General features: G+C 42.6%; 1 protein-coding gene across 4 annotated transcripts in view; it reads right to left on the reverse strand.

Moving 5' to 3' along the window:
* Positions 1-20580, reverse strand: part of MAPK11 (mitogen-activated protein kinase 11) — a 34168-nt gene extending 13588 nt beyond the window's left edge. For 3 of the 4 annotated variants that reach the window (XM_082063419.1, XM_082063417.1, XM_082063416.1), the window contains exons 1-6: positions 20159-20580; positions 5697-5826; positions 4499-4557; positions 3264-3375; positions 790-819; positions 608-655 (exon numbers count right to left, since the gene is read on the reverse strand). In XM_082063419.1, the coding sequence (XP_081919545.1) occupies positions 608-655; positions 790-819; positions 3264-3375; positions 4499-4557; positions 5697-5826; positions 20159-20271 (492 nt within the window). In that variant the 5' untranslated portion in view covers positions 20272-20580. The remainder of the gene's footprint in view (positions 1-607; positions 656-789; positions 820-3263; positions 3376-4498; positions 4558-5696; positions 5827-20158) is intronic. The other variant, XM_082063418.1, reaches the window with a different exon arrangement.
* Between the last annotated feature and the right edge of the window lie 2157 nt (positions 20581-22737).

A 22737-nucleotide genomic window follows, 5' to 3' on the forward strand; every position in this document is an offset into this window, starting at 1 on the left:
CTTCTCATTCTTAGGCTTAAAGGCTTAGCAAGCTACAATACATCTTCCTCTTCTCCAGAGTCTCATGCTTATTATGTATCACACAGACACACAAAGGTATGTATTTATATAGACATGTAAATTAAAATAGCATTTGAGAAGAGGGGATTACAGGGAATTTTTTTCTGAGTGTACCTGCTGACATAACTGGTAACAGTGGTTATCTTTTTTTTCATATCATTATTGAATTTAGCCTGTATACTCGGTAGATATAAAAAAGGAAGTCGTTACAAGGCTTCACCTAATCATGGCAGATGCAGATACATATCACAGGACAAACTTCCAAGATATACTCAGTTAAGTACTCACTCATGGGCCAAATTATCAGCCTATGTACCATCTCTGAGGAACTAGGGATGAATGTTTTACAAATATCTTTGTGTTCATACTAAATTAACACTGGGGAGAAAACACACGTTCATGAAAATGGGCTTTCTATGCCAGGGGAACAACAGTAGCAAACAGTGGAAACTAATGGAATCAGAAATAAAAATGGTAATGTTTTCTCAGAAAACTGTAATCTTGAGAGCTTTTACAGCATTCTTCATTACAACAGCATGATACCTACCCTCAATTCACAGTCTTCATTTACCGCTAGGTTGCTGGGCTTCAGGTCCTGTAGCAGAACAGACAGAGTTAGTCCAGCACGATATCAACCTTTTAAAGTATAATATAACTATCTTGGTAACACACTTGATGCACAAAGGGACATGTGTCATTCATTTTTATTATCCTGATGAGTGAACTCACCCGGTGGATGATTCCAGCTGAATGAATATACTGCGAAACAAAAAGGAAAAAAAAAAAGGTAAGATTTGAAGTTAGAGATGAAAGAAGGTATAAGTCACTTGTCTTCTAGCTTCTGAGATGGATGGTTTTATATACAGAAAAGACTTATGTCACACTACGTTTTCAGATCAAACAGAGATACGACGCACTTCAAAACCTCCTTGTTTTGACTTATCCAGAGCTGGATAGTTCAAGAAAGGTAACCACGAAGACTAGATTCTAGCATAAATGATAGCACTTGCAGTGATTCTTCTGTCCAAAGTTTCTTACCAATTTGGAATTCATTCCTTTCTTATCTGGATGCCCATGTTGACTGGCTATTGTGAGTGGCCTAGGGAGCTGTAGGGCTGACTCCTAGCTGATGTAAATCCCCTTCCCATGCTGTCAACACTGGATGTGGGTATTTGCACCCTGGGACAGGTTAGTGGCCAGGATACCCACCTGGGCCACAGTATTGCCTCAGGTGCACTCCCAAAGCAGGGACCTGAAGCAGTCTTTCAATGGCTACATGGGGTCTCTGCTGTTTTACATAAAACATTAAAGCTCAAATACTGAGAAAAGCTTACTCCATAATTGCCTGCTGTTCACTTGTTAGGATTAACACCAATTTATCTGGGATCTTACAGACCAGGATGGGCAAGAACTCTAAAACCTTATCTTCCATACTCTAGAAGTGAATTCACCTTCTTATTTATGAGCAGAGATTACGCGCAAAACCTGTATATCAACTGGGAAAACCCAAAGAAAACACCAGGGCACTCTCCTTGTTCCAGACCCTTACACTGTTTATCAGCAGGGCTGGGCCACCCCTGAGTGCTCCTCACAACAGTTGTGAGCAGCTGAACCGAGGGGAAACCAAACCCCCACTGATGACAGAGCGAGGTGTGTCCCTGCTCTGCTGAGACCAGGATCCCCTGGTGCCACCAGCGAGCTCAGGATCCTGCTGACCCAGGCAGCTCCATGCCAAAGTGTCACCTGCTCCAACAGCTTCCGCGGGTCACGGAGCCCGGGTTCATCCTGCTGAGACACCGACCAGCCAGCCCAGTGCTTACTCAGGTGCGTGAATACACATCCTAATACTCCAGCATCAGTGTAAGGGATGAGTTACACACAATCAAGTGTTCTTTAACTAATGAGACATAGGAATTTCAATTGAAGAAGAGCTGAGCCACCATCAGCCCCTTCCCTTTGAAACAGAGCCAGAAATGCACCTGAGTGCATTTCTGAAATTAATATTCACTTTAGAGCACAACTCCTACTATTATTTAGCTCTGACAGAACATACTCTTATATTCAATACCACAAACTGGGTAATTAACTCCAGAATCCATCTTTCTAATTAAGCTATTAACTTAAGTAATTGAGACGAAGCAATTAAGTGCTCAGTTCTGCAATTTTTATTCACTAAAATTGGCACATAAACTGACAGAACCTACACGCATGAATAAGAATCAGTCTCAGGCACCAGGTGACTTGCTGAAAATAACGTAATAAGTGTATTTCAGAGCCAGTATTTACCATGGCTTACTTTCAAACACAGTTATTTTTCCATGTCTAAAATATCAATTACTGTTAAGTTACCTACAGAAGCAGCTGACCTCTGTCTTTTCTTTTTGCTTATACTTGGGAAAATCAACACTGGTCTGAGAAAATGCTTATCACCTAGTAATGGGAAGCATTTTCTAAAGCTTCTGCTGTTTATAGACACTTGCGTGTTTAATGTCAGCAAAATGATACATATTTTAATTATTTCAGAAGAAAATTTTGCTACAATTTAATTGCTAATCACCTGTATTATCTAATTGTACAAATTTTAACTGGTACTATTAAAGGAAACAATGACTTTACAGGCACAATAAATCCTAGGTGATTGTATGCAACATTGTACATTGTTAGGATAAACTTCTACTTCCAAACATTTCCCAAAGAACTCAGCTAACTTGGTTCTCTCACCCATGTGATGCTCTCTACAAAAATCAGGGTGGTAGCTTTCAAGCTAGCTCACGTCTTTCAAAGCAGAAATGTAAGTTACTTGACATATCATTCTTTATCAATTTCACCTCTTCAGAAGTTTTTTCACTACTTGCTCATGACAGGTGAAGTATCTAAAACACACACTGTGTGCTACAGAACATGTTTGCTTGAGACACTATATAATAACTGATTCTCCTTCAATAACTTTAATAGACACTGATCTGAAGTTAAAGTTCAGGGGGAGTGTTCATGTGTATTGCGCGTGCAAACACTGGCAGGCTTGGCGTTTTATTTCTGGTTAGAAAAATGAACTGATAATTTCCGAAATGATTGCTGCTATCTGCACACTCTTAGGACATTGAGAAAAAAAAAAGGGGGTTAAAGTACTGTCACTGCAATGAACCAGTTGTTACTACAACATTTTGGTTGCTGACTCTAAAACTCCTGCATTCAGCCAGTACCTTAAGACCTCGAAGTAACTGATATATGAGAAACTGTATATGATCATCCGTTAACTTCTGGCACTTCACAATGTTATTTAGGTCAGCACCCATTAAATTTGTCACAAGATACCTGTGAAAACAAAACAGAGAGAAGACAACAAAGAAACGCACCTCATTTAAGGAGGCAGAATGTAAATCCTTCTAAAAGCAGCACATCTGAAGAGTAACTACACATTCACGCGTAGGTGCCTTTTCCACTCTCTACTAACATGGAGTTCATGCCTTTTAAATCAGCGATGAGCTTTAATAATGAAATCACAGCTATGGGATTTAATATAATGAAAAAGAAAAATCCTTATGGTGCATTAAAAGCTTTTATCTCTTTTTTCTCCATGATGCACTACAGCAGTTCAGTGAGGGGAACGCATTGTATTTTGAGATGAGCAGGAACCCTCACCCAATATCATAGTGGGAGCCTGAGGCACCAAAACTGCAGCACCTGAAAGGCCCCGAAATATCTGATGACAGCCACTAACACCAAATTGGTTGAAATAATTGTGTTTTGTGCAACTTTCTTCCCTGCCCCCACTGGAAGTTCTGTTTTATGCCAAATCTTGCACTGACTGTCTTCCAAAAATAGTGCTGGGATGAAAGTATGAAATCTATCATGCCCAGTTCTCATTTGTGTAATTTTGCCCCAGAATCAAAGGGGTTTGGCCACTAATTTCCTTGGACACAGAAATATATTAATTACTATTTTTTCTGCTTTTTTTTTTTTTTTTTTTTTTCCCAAGTGCTTATACACAATGTAAACCAAGAGGAACTCAGCATAAATCGTATGTTTGAGTAACACCAAAATGCACTTAGTCCTAGGTTAGTCCTAGGTTGTCTCAGTTAACCAACAGAATACTCTCCTGCATTCCTGAACTGTCCTATCTAGCTGTGAAAAAATAATATACAGCTAACACAAAATTGAATTGAAAAAGTTTTAAGTTTACATGCAGCATCAAACCATTTACCATACACCTATAATCTTATTAATCATAATTCAAAAAAGTACAAAAATGAGGCCCATCCTCCTGCCTCCTCTTTCGTGGAAAAGTTGCAAAAAGATTTATTGGAGTTTTTCCACACAAAGGTAACTGCAGCTGCAAGTCTATTACAGAAGTACATTCTTTTTTTTTTTTTTTTTTTTAAAAAGTGGTACTTACTTTCTTACTAATTATTTAGAATGATTTTAAAATTTTACTTACACTTCATTAAAATTTTCTATTGATGTTGCAGGTGTAAAAACATCTAGCAATCCTATAACCTGAAAGATGAGGGAATAGACATTTTATTTTTAGAAATCTGTAAAGCAACATGTAATTACTATTGACAGTGATTAACATTTTGGGGATGAAACTTGCAAAAATATGACATATGGTCATCCTGATAACTTAGTGCAACTGGCACAATATGTGGTCTATACAGGTTTAGCTTTAGCTATATCCACAATCAACAGAAAAATATATTAATTACAAAAAGCAATTACAAGAAGACTTTAAAGTCTCATTTGAGAAAAGCTGACACATGGCTTATGCACTTGTTATACTTAAGATTATGCATAATTTCATGGGTTATCTTGCTCTGTTGTTTAACTTTTCTAGCATCCTTTCTCCAGGATACTTTTCAATCCACTGTATTTTAGTCAGGCTTAAATTAATCAAGTTACTTTTAAGCAGGTGGATACTCCCACTGAAATCAACTGTTTGCCACATAAACTTTGAATAGTGCTCAGTTACTTGCGGCCTGAAGTTCTACTGTGTTTCATCTGCATATTACACTGTTGTTAATATCAATGAGAGCATCTGCCCTTAATTTCTCAACAGAATCCAAATTCAGCAAAAGGTTTGAGGCATATTTTTTCCAGGACTGATGTTTCAAGAGCACCCAATAGTAGTGAGCAACACACTATTATTACTTTGGTTAGAGAAGAGTAGGATCACTTGGTTTGGATTTCAAAAGCTGCATCTTCCAGATGAAATTAAATAACTTTTCAATAAAAAGGCATCTTTTTACTGAAAGTCTCTATTTTGAAGTCCAGTGATTTCACTTCACATAAGATGGCCAGGTCTAGGTATCTTGGGTAGTTAGAGAGTTGCACATACAGGGTGTTTCAAAAAGATGGACCAAATTTAATGATGGCAACACGTTACACAAAAATTTACAAATGGTTTAGTGAGCTGCCAAGTTTTAGTAACTTTTTTATAAATGCTCTACATTTCTTCCAGCTTCTGTACGGACAACATCGAGACGATAGTTGAATTCGTATGTAGTGATTTCAAATTGTGTCCCTCTTTCTGAAACATCCTGTACTCTTCAAAAAAGATTGTACCTAATTGAAACTAAGGCTGTATTGCAAACTTTTGCCATAAAAATCCAAAGGGAAAGAAGTCACTCTCCACTTACATTCTCATGCTTCATGTGCTTAAGCAACCGAAGCTCTCGGTAGGTCCTCCTCGCATGGATAAGTGATTGAAAAGGTCTTGAGAGCTTTTTCACTGCCACCTTCTGTCTTGTTTTGGTATCATAAGCTGAACTAGAAGAAGAAAAGAAAAAGTCCACGTTGAAGGCATGTGGTACTTCAAAGATCTCAGCTAGTTCACTGGAGAAACCTGTACCCTTTGGGGAATCTTACTCCTTCCTTTGCCCTTTTTCACCTTCTGCTTAGGGACTGCAGCTGGGGGAGCTGGTCAGCAGTAACTCTGAGTATTCAAAGACAGTTCCCTTGTTTTCCATCTAGAAAACTACTAACCCTTATGATAATGTTCTGAACTCAACCTCAGGTAACCCTTCCCTATATGGCAGGAAAATAACCAGAGAATTACCTCCACTAGTGCAGCTCCTGCCTCCAGCTCCAAGGCAAGGCTCATTGGGAGTATGGGGATTCAAACTCCGGGTCTTATTCAACAAACATAGGTCTTTACTAATTAGAGGAACACTGCCATCATGTCTAGCAATATTAATTACTTATGTAACCATTATCTTGCTAGACAATAATACCACAAAGCTGGTATCAAATTAGGATGTTGACGTAGCCAAGCCCACACCGTTTCCTCAGAAGATGCTGGTAACGAGTGAACAACAGGTATGTGTCTCACACTTCAGCCCATAGATCCTGCTCACACACAGTATGTGCTTAATTTCATACAGATTTCATACAGATGATACAGCCTGCTGAAGAGGACACTAAAGACACACACATCACCATTGGCATAAAAAGGAGACCCACTGCTTTTTGTGCATTAGAAAGACATGACAATCAAAAAAGCCACAAATAAATGCTGTCTGTTATGTAACACAGGAATAAAAATGATCCTTGTATGCACTACTTCATGACACTACACACTACAATTATAAAAATATTCAGTTTGCTACCTTCTGTTACAAAGAAGAAAACCTTGAAATTGTTAAGTTAAAATTGTGTTCAATTAAAATACCTTCAAATTCTCTCTGGAGGAGAGCACTATTTGCACTTGCTGGAGAGCATTAGAAAACCAAGAACCTTCACACATTTATCTTACAGAACCCTTTTGGAGTTACAACCACTGAAAATTAGATAACATGAAAAACGTACAACATATGATCACAACAGTCCATAGTCACACCAAATACTATTACCTCCTCTGCAAGTTGTGGTAGGAGACAACCCCTAGAGAGAAGAAAACATTGATCTTCCCTGTAGAGCTCCCAAACTAATACACCAATCCTATAATCAGCTCCAAGCAGGTGGACTCATACACATAGCTGATGCTCTGGTAAAGTTGTGAAGAGCTGGGTGAAGAGCAAAGCCTCTTTATCTGCAGGCAGCTGGAGGACAAGGTGGTGTTTCTAATTAGAAGTAACAAAGGTTACAAGCAACAAATGGGCAGGAAGAACAGAGTGGAATTAGAAATTATCCTAGAATTCACCCAACCTCTGCCAAGGCCAACACAGGGCACACCCAGCAACAGATAAAAACAGAGTAAGAGGAAGTAGATTGGAGCAAAAAATTTCTTGCAGGCACCGTGGAAAGGGCGAGTCACTCATGAGATAAATGAAATAAGATGAGCAGATTACTTAGCTGGTTTCTTGCAAGCACCACAGACCTGCATCTTCAGGGAAGTTTTAGAGGTGTAGAGGGTTGTGGCTTTGCTGAGCCCCTCAGGAAGGGCATTCCCTGAGCAGAAGCAAGCACAGGAAGGAGAAGAAGCCTGGTGGCATTCTGAAGGGTGAGAGGAAGGGATGTGACAGAGATAACATGTTCTGACAGTAGGGTACGGACACAATTATTCAGCATGTGATGGCACAGTGGTGCTGAAATATGTGGAGCAGCTCAAGGAATGAACAGTGTGTGAAGAACTGACAACAGAGACATCTTGAATTCCACATGACTGGCCACAGGCGCAACGTGACGGTTGCACAAGAAAATCTGAGGAAATAAAAAGGAAGCTGATGCTTAGCTGTTAATGTAACAAAGATCAGATATAATTACCCTGTGGGTAATCCTGGCTGATGAAGCCACTGGAAAACACCGCCAAGTCTCACAAATACGTATTCTCTACGTCCTTTCCAACTTTTTTCCAGTAAAAAAGGAAATGTTTATCCAGATAAATAAATAACATTGCTGAAAACAGCAGTCTGTGCTTAACATCTCAGCTCTTCTGGTAATTCACAAGGCTTCCCACTGATATTTGTACCAGTTTGTGAAATACCGTGCACATTATACAAGGCTAGGACGAATTAAGTTTTAAATCCTGTTATCATGATAAACATCCCTCTCCTCCCAATTCTAAGGTCAAACATGGCTTTCAGTGTTTAAAAACTGCTGATCTTTAAGATGGATTGCTTTTTAGCCTCCATATGACCCAAGGCTGCAAAGCTTTCAGATGGCATAAAGCACTGTTTTGTTTAACTTCAGTAATTCTTATGACAGCAGCTTTTTAGACCCAGGATGGAAGCACATAAGGAGGGAGGGGTGGGGGGGGGAAAGGAGAAAACAAATGGCAACTTACGTCCTGGGAGCCCCAATGGGAAATCATTAATTGAAGCTGTACAGGCCAGGGACTGACTTGGTTTAAATTAGTTACTCTGCAGTCAAGAAACTGTACCAAATGATAATTAGAGCTAATGCCTTCAGCTCTTTCCCTGCCTGTTTACCATCATCATAATTGAAGTTATTAACAGTGAAGCATTCAAAAATATAGATTTGATGTTGTTTGAACTCCCTTGTTTGTGAGGTTCAAGGATGACTTGCATCTGTGATCTCTGCTACTACCTCTGTGATCCCGTTTCACAAGCCACTGCCTGCATTCCTGCTAGGGTAAACTAGAGCTTCTTATTTTAGACTCGGTCTCCCCTCATGCTGTTATATCATCATAGCTGCAATCTGGGTCGTCCCCTGAATCCCTCATCCTCCCCTGAGTAAACTGTTAGGTGACAGGATGAACTGCTTTCCTTTCTGCATAGTTTCTCAGAGTGTTCAGGTTTCAGACTAGTCCCTGGACAGGACCTCCCCAGCCCCAGTCACGATGACTCTATGGACCCACCTCTGCTTGGCACCTGCAAACCCTTCCTTGGAGGCCTGTGACCAGCCTTTCACGGCTTCTCAAAAACACCCCAAAGCTCACGACACGCGTTAACTAGTTTTATTAATGGGTAAGAAAAGGGGCAGGGGCCCTCACCTCCCCTTACCCTGCATAGCACTCGACTCGCACCCTCCCCGCCTCTGCGTCTAGATGGAGAGCGTTTTTCTGCCTGTCTCCTGGTGTTTGCGTTGCCTCACCAGCAACTGCCAGCAACCTACAGCACCTTTTCTTTTTGCAGTTATTTTCTGCTGCTGTGGTGGTTTGGAGCATGGGCTTCAGCTTTGGCAAACCACTTGTGTTTATACCTAGTTTATGCTCACAGCTGGAAACAAATAATCCTTCCAATGACTGGTCTACTCTTTCCTGATTGTCTTTGAAACTACTTATTCTGAAGTGCCTTACCTCTGATTATTGTGTTACGTCATGTGGCTGGACAGAATAGTATGATAGAGATAAACTTTGATAGTTATAAAGGGCTATCAACTCCCATCTCTAATCTACTATTTACTGTTAGCATTTAATTTGATGTAGGCAGTGACAATAAGTGACTTTTAACTGCACACCATATTTCTTACATTTAAAGCAACATGTTCACATGCCTCAGTACCATATGTGTATACCACTTTAGACAGAGTTTCTACCATAATCTAAAAAGAAACACAATTATTACTATTTTTTTCTTATTTTACAAGAAACAACTTAGTAACAATCTTAGTAACAGCTTTTTCAGATATGATCATTCTTGACCCAGAACCCTTTGCAGTTATGACATGTTTTTTTTTACTTTCTGTCCTTTCCAAGATCAAGGATAAAAAGCTATTATCCTGCTTAGAGGGAAGGCATCATTTTCACACAGATTAGAGACCTTTACTTAGTGTGATTTTTCAACCATTGCTTAAATTAGACCTAACTTTTCAGTGTTGTCAACTCCTGTATTTAATAATTCTATTGAAGTTTCAGTAGATTAAATATTAATCTCTATTTATATGCACATTTTTCCAGTTCTTAAAGTTTCAGAGGGAAGTATGAACATCGTAAGCTAATGTAGTCAAAAAACTCAGAAGGAAAAAGCACAGGATTTTAACAGCTTCATGCTAACTTCAGGACTTTTGATGGGGCATGGATTTTTAGTAAACCCATACAGTCATTTCCCTGGTATTCATGGACAATTTATCCTGTGGCTGCAAAGCAGTAATACTGGACAGACAAGCCGTTCACGTGTGCAGCCTTGCTCAGATTCTTCAGGGCTTTTGGGTTTCGGAGAACACTATTCAGCCACAGTTCCTCAGCCCCCAGGGTCAGGTTTGCTCCAGCAGCTGCAGGGCTGCTTGCAGGAGCCCAGTCCAACAAACCACTCCTGGAGCCAGTGTGGATCCCATTCAGTAAACACCAGTATCCAATACAGGCAGGACTGCTCCTGGGATCAGTTGGTACCCTTGGAATACAGCCGGCCGCTGAGCTTCCTAATGCTTTGGGCTCAGAGAAGCCTTCTTAGCTAGGTACAGTACTACCCAAAAATGCCCAGAAAAAGCTCAGCTTGAGGGCACTGTTTGCTCTACTGAGTTCTTTCCATTCCTGGGGCCAGCTCAGTTCTAGCTGATGCAGAATGAAGGCAAGACCGAAGCTGGTTGTACATGGTGCCCATCTTGTGTCTGTAGTGAACTCCCCATTTACTGGTTGGACACACTATACCAAACTTGGAGAAAATACTATACACAGCAGATCCTTAACTTTGCCACATGTGACAATGACACTGGGTCTGGGCTTTCCCCCTATTATTCTAGGCATCTATTTCTTTCACTGCAGTTTAACAAAGGTTTCTTTCCTTACTTCACTGGGTCATATTCCTTCAGAACACATGAAGATTCCCCATAACATGTAAGTGTTAAGAGGAAAAAAAAAAAGGTGGGGTGGAAAGGCAATTCATGTTCAAAACACAGATTCACATGGAGAGAGCTTTACTGATTTTGGTAAGAAAGAAGGTAACATCCAGAAAACAAAGTACAAAGCGCACAGAATTTCTGCCACATATTTAGTGCAGTCACAACTTTGAGCTCTTATCCAGAGACCTCAGCATCCTTTCAGGTACCGACTCCTTTCATTACAGGAGACATGAACCTCCTTGTACACAAATGCACCCTTAATCTGTAAAATCCTGAATTTCTGACAAAAACAAGTAACAGCAGCACAAGCGCGTATGTGAGCAAGTGATGAGGGGAAGGAGGGGCAGAGGGGTCAACACAGAGAACCTCATCACTGAGGTAAGCAGCGCTTACTGCACCACACGTCAGCCAGTAAGACAGGAAAGGGGGACACCCTTTTTACATTTCTCATAAATATAATGAAAGTGACTGAAAGTCATCACATGAAAAACACGGATTTTGGGTTTTGTTTGCAAGGCTTTGTTTGTCAGCTTTGTCTTCTGGGTCTTCTCCAGGATCTTGCTGCTCTTTTTAAAAATATAACTTTTTAAAAGAATATATAGAGCTACTTTTTATTGGGATATAGAATAGTATTGAAAAAAAAAAGCAGACACAGCATCTATCCAGTACCAGAAAATAGACCATAATAGCTATTGGCAGTGCAGCAAGAGAACAACAGAAAAAGCAGAAAAAAAGGCCACCCATGGTAAGCTTAAGTTAATCAGCCAAATAAAGTCAGGAAATGGCTCATTTATTTCTTCTTTATAAATGTTTTGTTACTTTATGCAAGTTCAATTTGGTGATTTCCACCCTTTAAGGTACAGAGTGTGTTTGTTTACTAACCAACACAAATCAGGACATGCATGTGCATCAGGAAACCATACAGAAAAATGAGATTGTAGCAAGACAAAAGGTGGGAGGATGAGTAATGGGCAGCTCTGGAATGACATGTTAATCTCCTCATTAGAGAAAAAAAAAACAAAAACCCTTGCTCAATGACGACAGGTCATTCTATTGTAAAATTACAACCCATCACTTGGATATTATTCCAACACACCATGCTGAGCACTGGCATGAATTGTTTTGGCCTCAGTAAAATCAGTGTCAATTATCTCAGATTAATTTATCACTAGATCTAAATATAAAAGCACAAAATCTCACACATGCAATATAATTATTCCATAACCAACATAAATATGTACATACTTTCAAGCAGCCACTGAAAAATACTAAAAACATAATTGCTATCCATATATTTACATCAATATATCACCAGTCTTCTTTCAATGTAACAATATGATCATAAAAATGCTATTTTTTATTTTCTGATCTGTCTCATGTCTCCACAGTGACATAAATATTCAAATAACTTTTATAAAGGAGCAGTCACACTTTTCTAGGTGAAGTCACAGGCAGTAGAGTTTCTATCAGTAGGAGTGATGCTTTCAAAATCACAATAGTAAGAGAAACATATAGAGGGTTGGGGTCATAAGCTGTTAGCTTCCCTGGCGCGTACAACCAACTCACGGATACTAAAATAATCGTGTATTTTAGATAGCCTATAAGCCAAATGTCAGCATGTAAACAAGAAAATCTGTCAGCTGCCACTAAACCAGTACACTGCTAACGACAAATGTATTCTATTCAGCATTTCATAAAAAAGACTGCCAGGTAGTTATAAATCTTGGGCTTCAAAGCTGCAGCTAGAAATGCTTGTAGTTATAAAGTTTAATGTGAAAATTACTCGTGCTTTCAAATACATAAACCTAAACAGATGAAATCTCACGTACATTCTTGTCCTTCTTTTCCTATTCTTCCCCTACTTCTCCTTCACATTTCCTGTTTTCTCTGTCTACAATGGCCAAAATATTACATGGTAGCAATTCGTTTGCAGGACACACACAGGTTTTGAAATGCCCTCTCTCTCCCCAACTGTATACACAGAACTAAGATACTGGATTTTTGGTACCAACTAGCTAACAGGGTCTGAAATTGCAAACAGCTCCTTGGGAAGCTATATTGAAGGCACCCAGGACAAAGACTTGAAGGGCTCTGGAATAGGGACTGTGTCCCCTCACCAACTACAACCACAATCATGATTGATGGCAGGAGAGGAAAGCAATTCACTATACCACTGCTGTACCGTGTGCTCAGGAAGGTGCATATTATAAGAAATTATATTGAAGTAGGGATGGAGGAGATCTTCTGCAGAGATTTTTATTCTGGTAATGTATTCCTACAGCCACACAGAGGTTGTAATTCCATGATCCTTGCTGCCATTCTGCCACAACCTGCTCACCCCATGCCCTCTCTCTCTCCTGCACAATCCAAAGTGGTCTTCCCCACCTCCTGAGCTTGCCGTTTCTTCACCCTTCCTACAACTCCCTCTACCACCCTCCTCACACACATGCAGATGTTTCTCATCTGCTCTGGAACTACTCCACGGGCCTTGTGACAGCATCATACCTAAAGATTTCCATCACAGCCACTCTCAGCCCTTCTCATCCTTCTCCGCAAACACCTCCTTCCCGATTCAGTCTCCTTCATTAAAAGCATTCTTAGATATTCTAATTCAAAACAGGAACTTTGACTCCTCTAATTACCATCCCACTTCCTTTTCCAGTAGCTATGCTGTTCCAAAAACTGGAAGATGTGCAGAATGAAACTGGACAAAGGAATTACAAGCAATCTGCATTCCATCCTAGTACTTCAACAAAAGCACTCTCCAGTGATGTTTCCCTGGCAAGTGCTCAGAAACACTCTCCCACCTTTCTCCATGTATCTTTCACAAAATGTCTTGGATTCTTGACCTCCCTTGGTTTTATAGCTGCAAGCCCCACTGTGCCTCCATTCCTAATAGCTATTTCATCATGTTCCTCTTAGGATCTTTGACACTCTGCAACATTTTTTGTTGCTTCACTTATTTTCATCCGTTCATTCTAGCAAAGCTGCTGCAAAGATCCTCTTCCTAACCTGTAACGATGACCATGACCATACAACTCCTTTTAGTTCTCCTCCTTATTGCAATCTCACTTTCAAGGCCCTGCCTCTAAGCATCATTATTACATACCCTCACTCTTAAGAGATGTCCTGCCTCTGACTGGTCTCTCATCAGCCTTTGACTCTCACTCAGTTTTCAAGCGTCTGAATAAGCATAGAACAGCTCATTGTAAATATCTGCAAAACTAACAAAAGGCTTCAAAACTTGCCTTCTGAATGATGCATATCAAAAATAGACAACTGCTAACAGATCTTGGACAGCAGTATTTTAACAATATTGTCTGAAATGTTTCAAATAAAATATTACCATGAGCATATGTGGGATGAAGTTTCAGCCCCTGTTTTGCGTTGCAAACAAAAGACCTAATCTGAAGGAGGAAGAGCCCAAAGAGTCCACTGAGATCAACTGGCTCTACATGTGCTTGGGTTCTGCCTTTAGCCTGTATAGATCTATACAGTCCCTAGTTTCCAGATGTATTTACATACAGCAGGTGTGTGTTACTATCCTACTAGTCTAAAATCTTATCTCAGCATTCACTATTTAAAATAACACATAAGGTCACAGTGATACAAATCATAACTCCAGTAACCTGATCTCATAATTGAAAGCATAGTTGTGATGTGATACTAAATATAAGTAAAAAATCCCTTAAAAAAAAAAAAAAAGTCCAAAAGTCATCAAGTACCATCTTGGATGAAGGAGTTTTTCTTTTTGTCAGTCAAAGACAATTTATATCAGCTTTTAAAAAAACTCACACTCAACTGAGTTGTCTCAGCATCTCCTTTGAGGTCCTCAGTGTGAAAAGGACAGTATCAGCAATGTTATGTCCTAGTCTTGCAAGCTACTGCCCACAAAACACTTGTGAGGGACAGTCTAACCAAAAGCACAGGATGGCGTGGATGGCGGAAAGAAGGGGTTAAACTTCATGATGAAACCCTTCTGTTTCTATCTTTCCACTCCTACTTCCTCAAAGCAAAATAGAAGCTTAAACACCACCCCACCTTCCCCTGTTTTGACCCAAAATTAGCCAGGACAAAAACTCAATGGATCAGCATGCACTTAAAGTTAGCAGGATGAAATGCTGCATTGCAGAAATGACTTATGGCAGGCTTTCATTTCCTGCTTTTCTTGAACTGAGGCCTGTGCAACTACACTCTGACTTAACACATTTTAAAAAAAAGAGGCCTGCTAAGTCACCTGAGTTGGTGTCAGGTGTTGCACACTCTTAACATTAAAAGAGAAGTACTATTGATGCCAATGGCCTCTGAGGAAACAGTGCAGGAGTTTCCGGGTGGGAAGAAGCTCTGGACTCACTTTGATTCACCTTGAAAGGTCTCTTCTTTCCAAAGAAGGCAGAACACAGAGCTTGCAATATGCTAATGGGAAATAACCCGTTGGAGAGATCAAAGACAGCACGCTGCAGAAGGCAGTCCATACCTCCCAGGCAAAAACAGGACTAAATAGGTTGGAAGACAGTTTACAAAAGCCAGCATGAAAAGAGGCATACAGGCTCTAAAAAAAGAAACAAAATCAAAACCAACCAGCAAACAAACAAACAAATCTATCCATGTTACATAATTTGTGGTATAACAAAAAGTTTCTAAAAAAAGAAGAGATGAAGAAGCTCTTTCTTAAGCAGGTGGTAACGCCAGCTCTCAGAGGAAAAGGTGGACAAGTCCCAAACTATAGTGGACCTATCAAGATAACCCAGCAGGGGAGCAGAGGTGCTTCAGGCCAGAGGGTCCAGTTCATAAGCAAAGTCACCAGGGCACTTAAAAGACACAAATGCAGCCAAAATTCTTAACTAAAAGGCAGAGTCACAAGGGACAATAATTTAAAATTCTGTTTGACACAAGACAAGAATTGTTTCTTTTCTCTAGAACTGAAACCGAATTGTTGTAGATGAAGATTACCTTGTGAAAGTAAGTTTGCTTGCTTCCCATTTAAATGGCAATCAGCTTAAATTCTGCACTTAAAATCAGAAATGGTTTTAAAACTCACAATTATCAGAGATAGTCCCTGATCTATAAGAGCCAAGCAACTCCTTGACTTCTGTGAGAGGTAAGTCCAACTCTGAAAGCAGACACTGTGAAAATGCATTGCTCAAGAAGACCTCAAATTTAACTGAGTTTCTTGAGGAAGAGTTAAAATAATCACCCAGTACAAAAAAAACGCAATTTGATAAGCAGATCGATAACACAAAAAGAAAACAACTTCAAGAGAAAAAGTTGTGCATGTATATTTGATATTTGCTAATAAGCAAACAACCCTGAAAAAAGAAAAATTAACCAAAGCACACTGTTGAAGACCCCGTTTATAATTTTAAACGTAATTAAACTACCACACACGCTACGCTTTAATTTTTTTCCTTAACAGGAGGGAAAAATTAAAAAAAAAACAAAACCAATCAGATCAGATCTGACAGCAGCAAGTGACAGAACATCCACCAGCTTGAGCAGCCATAGGAAAGAGCCAAGGTAAAAGGAAGCTCTCCGCAGAGTTAAAATACAAGAAGAATAACACAAAATGTACTACAATGGTGAGGTACTTGAGGGAAAGACCTCACAGTTCTCTCTGTGGTTCATGTAGAATCATTTCAGTTGGAAAAGACCCTAAGGATCATCGAGTCTAAACATAACCTAACTCTGGCACTAAACCATGTCCCTAAGAACCTCATCTAAATGCCTTTTAAACACCTCTAGGGATGATGATTCCACCACTTCTCCCAGCAGCCTGTTCCAACACCTGGCAACCCTCTCCATGAAGAATTTTTTCCTAATATCCAACCTAAACCTCCCCTGGTGCAACTTGAGGCCATTTCCTCTCATCCTGTCACTTGCTACTTGGGAGAAGAAACCAACAGTCACCTCGCTACAATCTCATTTCAGGTAGTTGTAGACAGTGATAAGGTCTCCCCTCAGCTTCCTTTCTCCAGGCTAAACAGCCCCAGCTCCCTCACCTGCTCCTCTTGAGACATGTGCTCCAGACCCCTCACCAGTTTCATCACCCTCCTCTGCACTATCTCTAATATTTCGATGTCCTTCTTATGATGAGAAGCCCAAAACTGAACACAAGATTCAAGGCGCAGCCTCAGCAGTGTCGAGTACAGGAGCACAATCACTTCTCTAGTCCTGCTGGCCCCACTATTGCTGATACAAACCAGGATGCTGTTGGCCTTTTTGGCCACCTGGGCACACTGCTGGCTTGTATTCACCTGGCTGTCAATCAACACCCCCAGATCCTTCTCTGCCAGGCAGCTTTCCAGCCACTCTTCCCTGAGCCTGTAGCCCTGCCTGGGGTTGTTGTGACTCAAGTGCAGGACCCAGCACTTGGCCTTGTTGAACCTCATACAATTGGCCTCATCCCAACAATCCAGCCAGTCCAGATCCCTCTGTATGGCCTTCCTACTCTCCAGCAGATCAACACTCCCACCCAGCTTGGTGTCATCTGCAAACTCACCAAGGGTGCACTCAATCCCCTCATCCAGACAATTGATAAAGAGATTAAACAAAACTGGCCCCAGTACTGAGCACTGGGGAACACCACTTGTGACCAGCTGCCAACTGGATTTGGCTCCATTCACCACAACTCTTTGGGCCTGGCCATCCAGCCGGTTCTTTATCCATTGCAGAGTACTGAAGTGCAACTCCAGTGGGCAGCGTGACTGAGTTCTTCTGAGGATATCTAAGACAGAGTGTTCTTTATGATGTGTCATTAAAAAAGTGAGAAAAGCAGCTGACCTCTTCATTCTAAGGAAGGTTTGCCTTTTAGATGTATTCCACATCTAAATTAAAAAAAAAGAAAAAGAAAAACATTCTGGAAAGCACTGTGCTTGATATAGATACCTCTCTAAAAATGATTCAGTTTTAAAATGATAATATCTACGTCTGTAGCACATTTGATGCATCTGCACGGAAAAACTAACCCAAACATGAATTCTATTAGACTTACGAAATGTCAATAAATTGGGTCAAAACATGGCCTTCGTGACGCGAACTCTTCTATTGATTTTGAGCTGCAAGCTAAAAAGGGCAAGCAGAAGTTAGCTTAAATGCAAATATTTACAATATGTTCCTTATTACCAGTTATCACTTCAGTTGCACAGTTTGACTGATAATTTACTGTAAAAAAGGAAAGAGTAGGACCAGAGAAGAGTTTCACTGAGGTGGAAAAAGATTTGTTGCAACAACTCTGTTCCTATTTTAAAGTCAATGTTTGGATTTCAGGACCTTGGCTTCTATTCAGCAAAGCACTTAAGAATTTGTTTAATTCCAGTGGTTTCTGTAAGACTTAAATATGTTTTTAGATATTTTACTGAACAGGAGTACAATTATTCACAAAAGCAATATCACGTATTACTCAAGGGAATGATTGTGTCTTGTGGGTCTCCTGAGTAAAGCACATGCACACAGATGGGAAAAAAAAAAAAAATCAATTTCAAAAGACACTAAATATAGATGGCTTTTCTGAGAGATGCAAACCTTTTCCTCACATTCAAGCTTCTGTTCAGTTTTATAGTTCATCGATGTTAACAAGGCTATTAATATAGAGTAATATTTTATTGCTGTATTCTGTTCTCAAATGTATATTTTAGAGTAAACCTCTCCCATAGCATCTCCAAGTCTCCATTTAATGTCCCAGGCTTATATATTCACAGGCTTCTCCATTGACAAAATAATAGGAATTCCTTGGCTTTGCAGACAGAAGTCAGCACAATGAATTAACAACACGAACAGTTTAAAACAACAAAGCACCAGCTGTGCTGCAAGTGAATGACCACATGTTTTCATTTCCTTTGCCATTTCTCAAAAGTCTTGACATCTCATTACAAAATTCAGCAGCGTAGGTCTTCCCGCTAAAACTATGTCAGCATGAACAGGGAAGATAACCAGAAATGCAGGTCCAGTTGGAAAACGACAATAGTTACTGTCCTACTGTATATCCAGCTCCTAGTTTGTAAAAGAGAAGAAAGTAAACCAAGATTTTATGGTCTAAATAAACTAGATCCTCGTGCAGCTATTCATGTCAGATAGTCACAGAACTACAGGCTGAACTACAACGGCAGGTACCACTCACAGAATCTGCCTAGATTTCCCTGGTTCAAGCATAAGCCTGAAAAAATAAAAAAAGATAATTCAGAGATACTTCACACTAATTCTGTTTCTGCTGATTGTTGGAGTTTTTTTAAAATCCTTATTTCTAGTTTACATGTAATAGAAGTATGTCACAGAGCTAGGGGAGGAAGCAACAAATAAGAAACTCCATAAATGTTCTCCAGTGTCTGACTGTGAAAAGAAGTGACAACTATTGCACAAGTTCAGTCCACAGCAAAAAGTTTTTTTGTGCAGTACACTTAAAGACCCATTATGGATTGTTTTTACATAATTCCACTTACCTAGCTTACAAAAAAAACACAATTCTTTTCCAGAAACCCTTTAACCACTATTATTTCAAAAAATTGATTCAAAGCTTTTATAAGCACAGTTAAGCACGCATCAAATACAACAACAATAGCGCTATCTGCACTGGGAGTTCCCGAAAGTGCAAACCTGATATAGTAATTATCATAGAAAGGGAAACGTGATGTGATAAACCCTTACACAGCCCTAAGATGGTGAAGCCCTTGGGTGGCAATCTCCCGTCATTGGCCAACCCCAAACGGCCAGGTGCAGCCCCTCAGCCCGCTCTGCCCCGCTTCAGGGGGTTCTGGCCGTGGGTGTCCCGGGCCCCGGGTCAGCCCCGCTAGCCGCTCTGTCCCCATCACGGCCCAGGGCCGGAGCAGGCAGGTCCGCGGCCCCCGGGGAACCCTCCTGGGCCGGCAGCAGGGAGAGCTCCGGCAGCCGCGCCCGCCGCTGCCTCCCGGTCCGTCCCGCTCGGACACGCCGTGACTGTGCAAGATTCTCGGCTGCGGGGCAACTTGCGGCGACAACCGGCGAGTGGCCCCGCGGCGGCCGGTCGGCTTAACCGGCGCTGCGGAGAAGGGGCGGCAGCGGCGCGGCCATGGGGCCCGGCGGGCAGCCGGCGGTCCTGCACAGCCTCTCCGTAAGGCGGGGGGCGGCGGCCCGAGCGGGCAGCGGCGGGAAGGCCGGCAGGGGCCGCCCTCCGGCGGCGGCGGGCGCGGTTGTCCGGGTTACAGCGAGGCATGCCCGGCCCCGTGGGGCCGCCAGCCGCGGGGAGACCCCCCAGCGCCCGCCGCACAGCCCGGCGGACACGCCCCCGCCCTGGCACGCTCGGGGCCGACCCCGCCGCACGGCACCCCCGACCGGCGCACACGACCCCCGGCGCTCCCGCCTCCCCGGCATTGTCTGTCCCCGCCGGGCGGCGCCGGGCTCCTCCCGCTGCCGGCCGGCAGCACCTGCTGGCTCCCGGCCCCGCACCTACCAGACGGAACCGTAGGCGCCGGAGCCCACGGGGGTGAGGTTCTGGTAGCGCTGGGGCACCTCCCACACCGTCTTGTTCAGCTCCTGCCGGTAGAAGCCGCCGCGCTCGGACATCTTCCCGGAGCCGCCGCCGGCAGCAGCAGCGGCAGCCGCCCCTCAGCCGACGCGGGGAGCGAGGCGGGCACGGCGGGCGCCGGCGGGGAGGAGGGACCGGGAGGGGAAGGGGAGGAGAAGGCGGGAGGCCGAGGGGGTGGGGGCAGCTGCCGGGGGGAGCCCGGGCGGGGGTGAGGTGCTCCCAGCGCACAGGCCCAGGAGCCCCGGGCCGGCCGCCGGTGTGTTCCCGGGGGGCGTGTGGGGTGTGGCGAAGCGCCGAGCCCGCCCCGGAGCGGCCGGCATCGCTGGCGGGGCGATGGCGGCTGGAGCGGCTACTGCCACCGCATCAGCCACGCCCGCCGGAGCGTACGGGAGGAGCCGGCACCGCTGCCCCTCACCCGACGTCCAGCAGGCGTTTTAAAGCCCCGCTGACACCGCTCTTATTTTGCCACGGCCACCTGAAGCTCCTCCTCGGCCCGCAAGACCCCCCTTGCTCGGGGTACAGCGACAGCGGGTGTGAGCCGAGGCATCGCCCCCGGACCCGCGGACCAGCGGCGGTTCTTCTGCACTGACAACCCGGCCGGACCGCTCGGGTTTACTCGGAGTCCCCTGGTGCCGAGAATTGCCCCTTGAAGCATTAACTCCCGCATGCATTCAAATCATTTGAACACCTCCGCTTTCATCGATGAAGACTCGACCTCTCAGAATAACAGAAGAAAAATCTTGAATATTTTAAATTCCCAAAACACATGAACCAACTGACATAAAATGTACTCTGATTTTTTTACTTTTTTTTTTTTAAGTGTGCTTTATACAATATCTCAATGACTCGTGCAATCGTTGCAGCACTACTGCAATGTTACCGGTATATTTTGTTGTGTATTGTTTCCTTCCTTAATTTCTAATGCTTCCTTGAGCCCCTCTAAATAACTTGTATGTAGCTTGCTTGCATACATTCATTGTATGGAGATTGCTCTGCACCTGCCTTTGAGTCAGTGTGAATTCCTGTAAATCCTCTCTTTTCAGAACCCTGTGTCAATTCCAAGACCATGGAATTGACAAATGGATGCTCAGTTCATGACAGGACATCACTGTGAGTGTGCAGAACACAGACACTTGTATAGTTGTGAGCATGATGAGCCTGAAGGCAAGTTTTAAGGATGCTCCAAACACCAGATGGTTCAAGTCCCAGCTCCTAAACCTCAGCCCATATTGCATGACAGGAATTCCGTGCTAGGACTGCCAGAGTGAACAGTGCCAGCAACTCTGGCATTTGCTCACTGCATTTCAAATTAAGAATGTATGAATGGTACTATAGCCATTTATCTGCAGCCACCCACTCAACAGGTACTAAGCACTCTAAAGCCATAGCCTAGTTCTCACTTCTACTCTGCTCTAGTGCAAAAGACATCTCCAGCCCTCTCCAGACCGCTCCTTGGTCCCACTTGAACTTCTGTGCAGAGGGCAGAGTATTTGAAGGAAATGGTAAGCATGAGCAATTCAGCAATACATTCACATATCTCATTTTTCTCTGCAGCGCCATTCTGAGTTTTAAAATCAGAATAACAGTCTGATCACCCTACACCAAGCCAAGAAGAAATATTCCCATCCCTGTAGTTCCCCCTTCACCCCGCCCCCCCTGCAAGTAAGCAGACCCAAATGTATTCCAGTGACAAAACAAAGCAAATATTCCTACTTGCTGACTTTTATTTTACTTGGTCTCTGGAGGTGTTTTGGTCTCTGGCCCTCACCCACTCAGCAAATATTAGATTATTTCTTGCTAACTGGAGCCATGATTACTGGAAGTTGAGTCTATCCATATCTGCCCAGGCTTCTAATAATGTAATTTCCACAGGATTTAATTTTCTGCCTTGTTGATATTTACAGTTGCTCTCAATTTCCTGTCTTCTGTGAGCTTCTATCAGGTGTTCGTATTGCAGTCATGACTCTCAGATTGTGCGTGATTACCTTGTCTTATTGGATACTACATCGATGATGTTCTGCTCCACATAATGAGGGAGATATTAGAAAACACAGAGGTTGCAGTACAGTGCATGAGTTGTTTCAAAGCTAGGTAGGTTGCAGGTCTCCAGAAGCCTCCCACAAAGCAAGCCCTGACAGCTGCTCCTCCCACGGCAGAAGCAGCTCATCCATCTTTGCTCGGTCTGCGGAGGCACATGAGGAAGAGGCAGCTCCCTTGTCAGCCGCATTCTTGTCTGTTAGTTCCTGTTTTACAGGCTGACCAGGTCTGTGTGTGCACAGGGGAGAGCAGTGTGACCATGCTCTGATGAGGTGTGAAGGCATAAGGAAGAGATAAGGTCTGGGCTTCTTCTGTATATACATTGACTTCTCATGAACTTTCATTTCCTATATGGGAAGGAGTGCTACATTAAACTGTGCATCAGGCTGTGCTGGGGCTGCCCATGGACAGGGGGAGGTCACAAAACTGATGAGGACACTGCACACCCCTTCCCCTTCTGCCATGAC

The sequence above is a fragment of the Streptopelia decaocto genome (genome assembly GCF_964273445.1).
Source record: "Streptopelia decaocto genome assembly, chromosome: 1".
NCBI lineage: Eukaryota > Metazoa > Chordata > Aves > Columbiformes > Columbidae > Streptopelia > Streptopelia decaocto.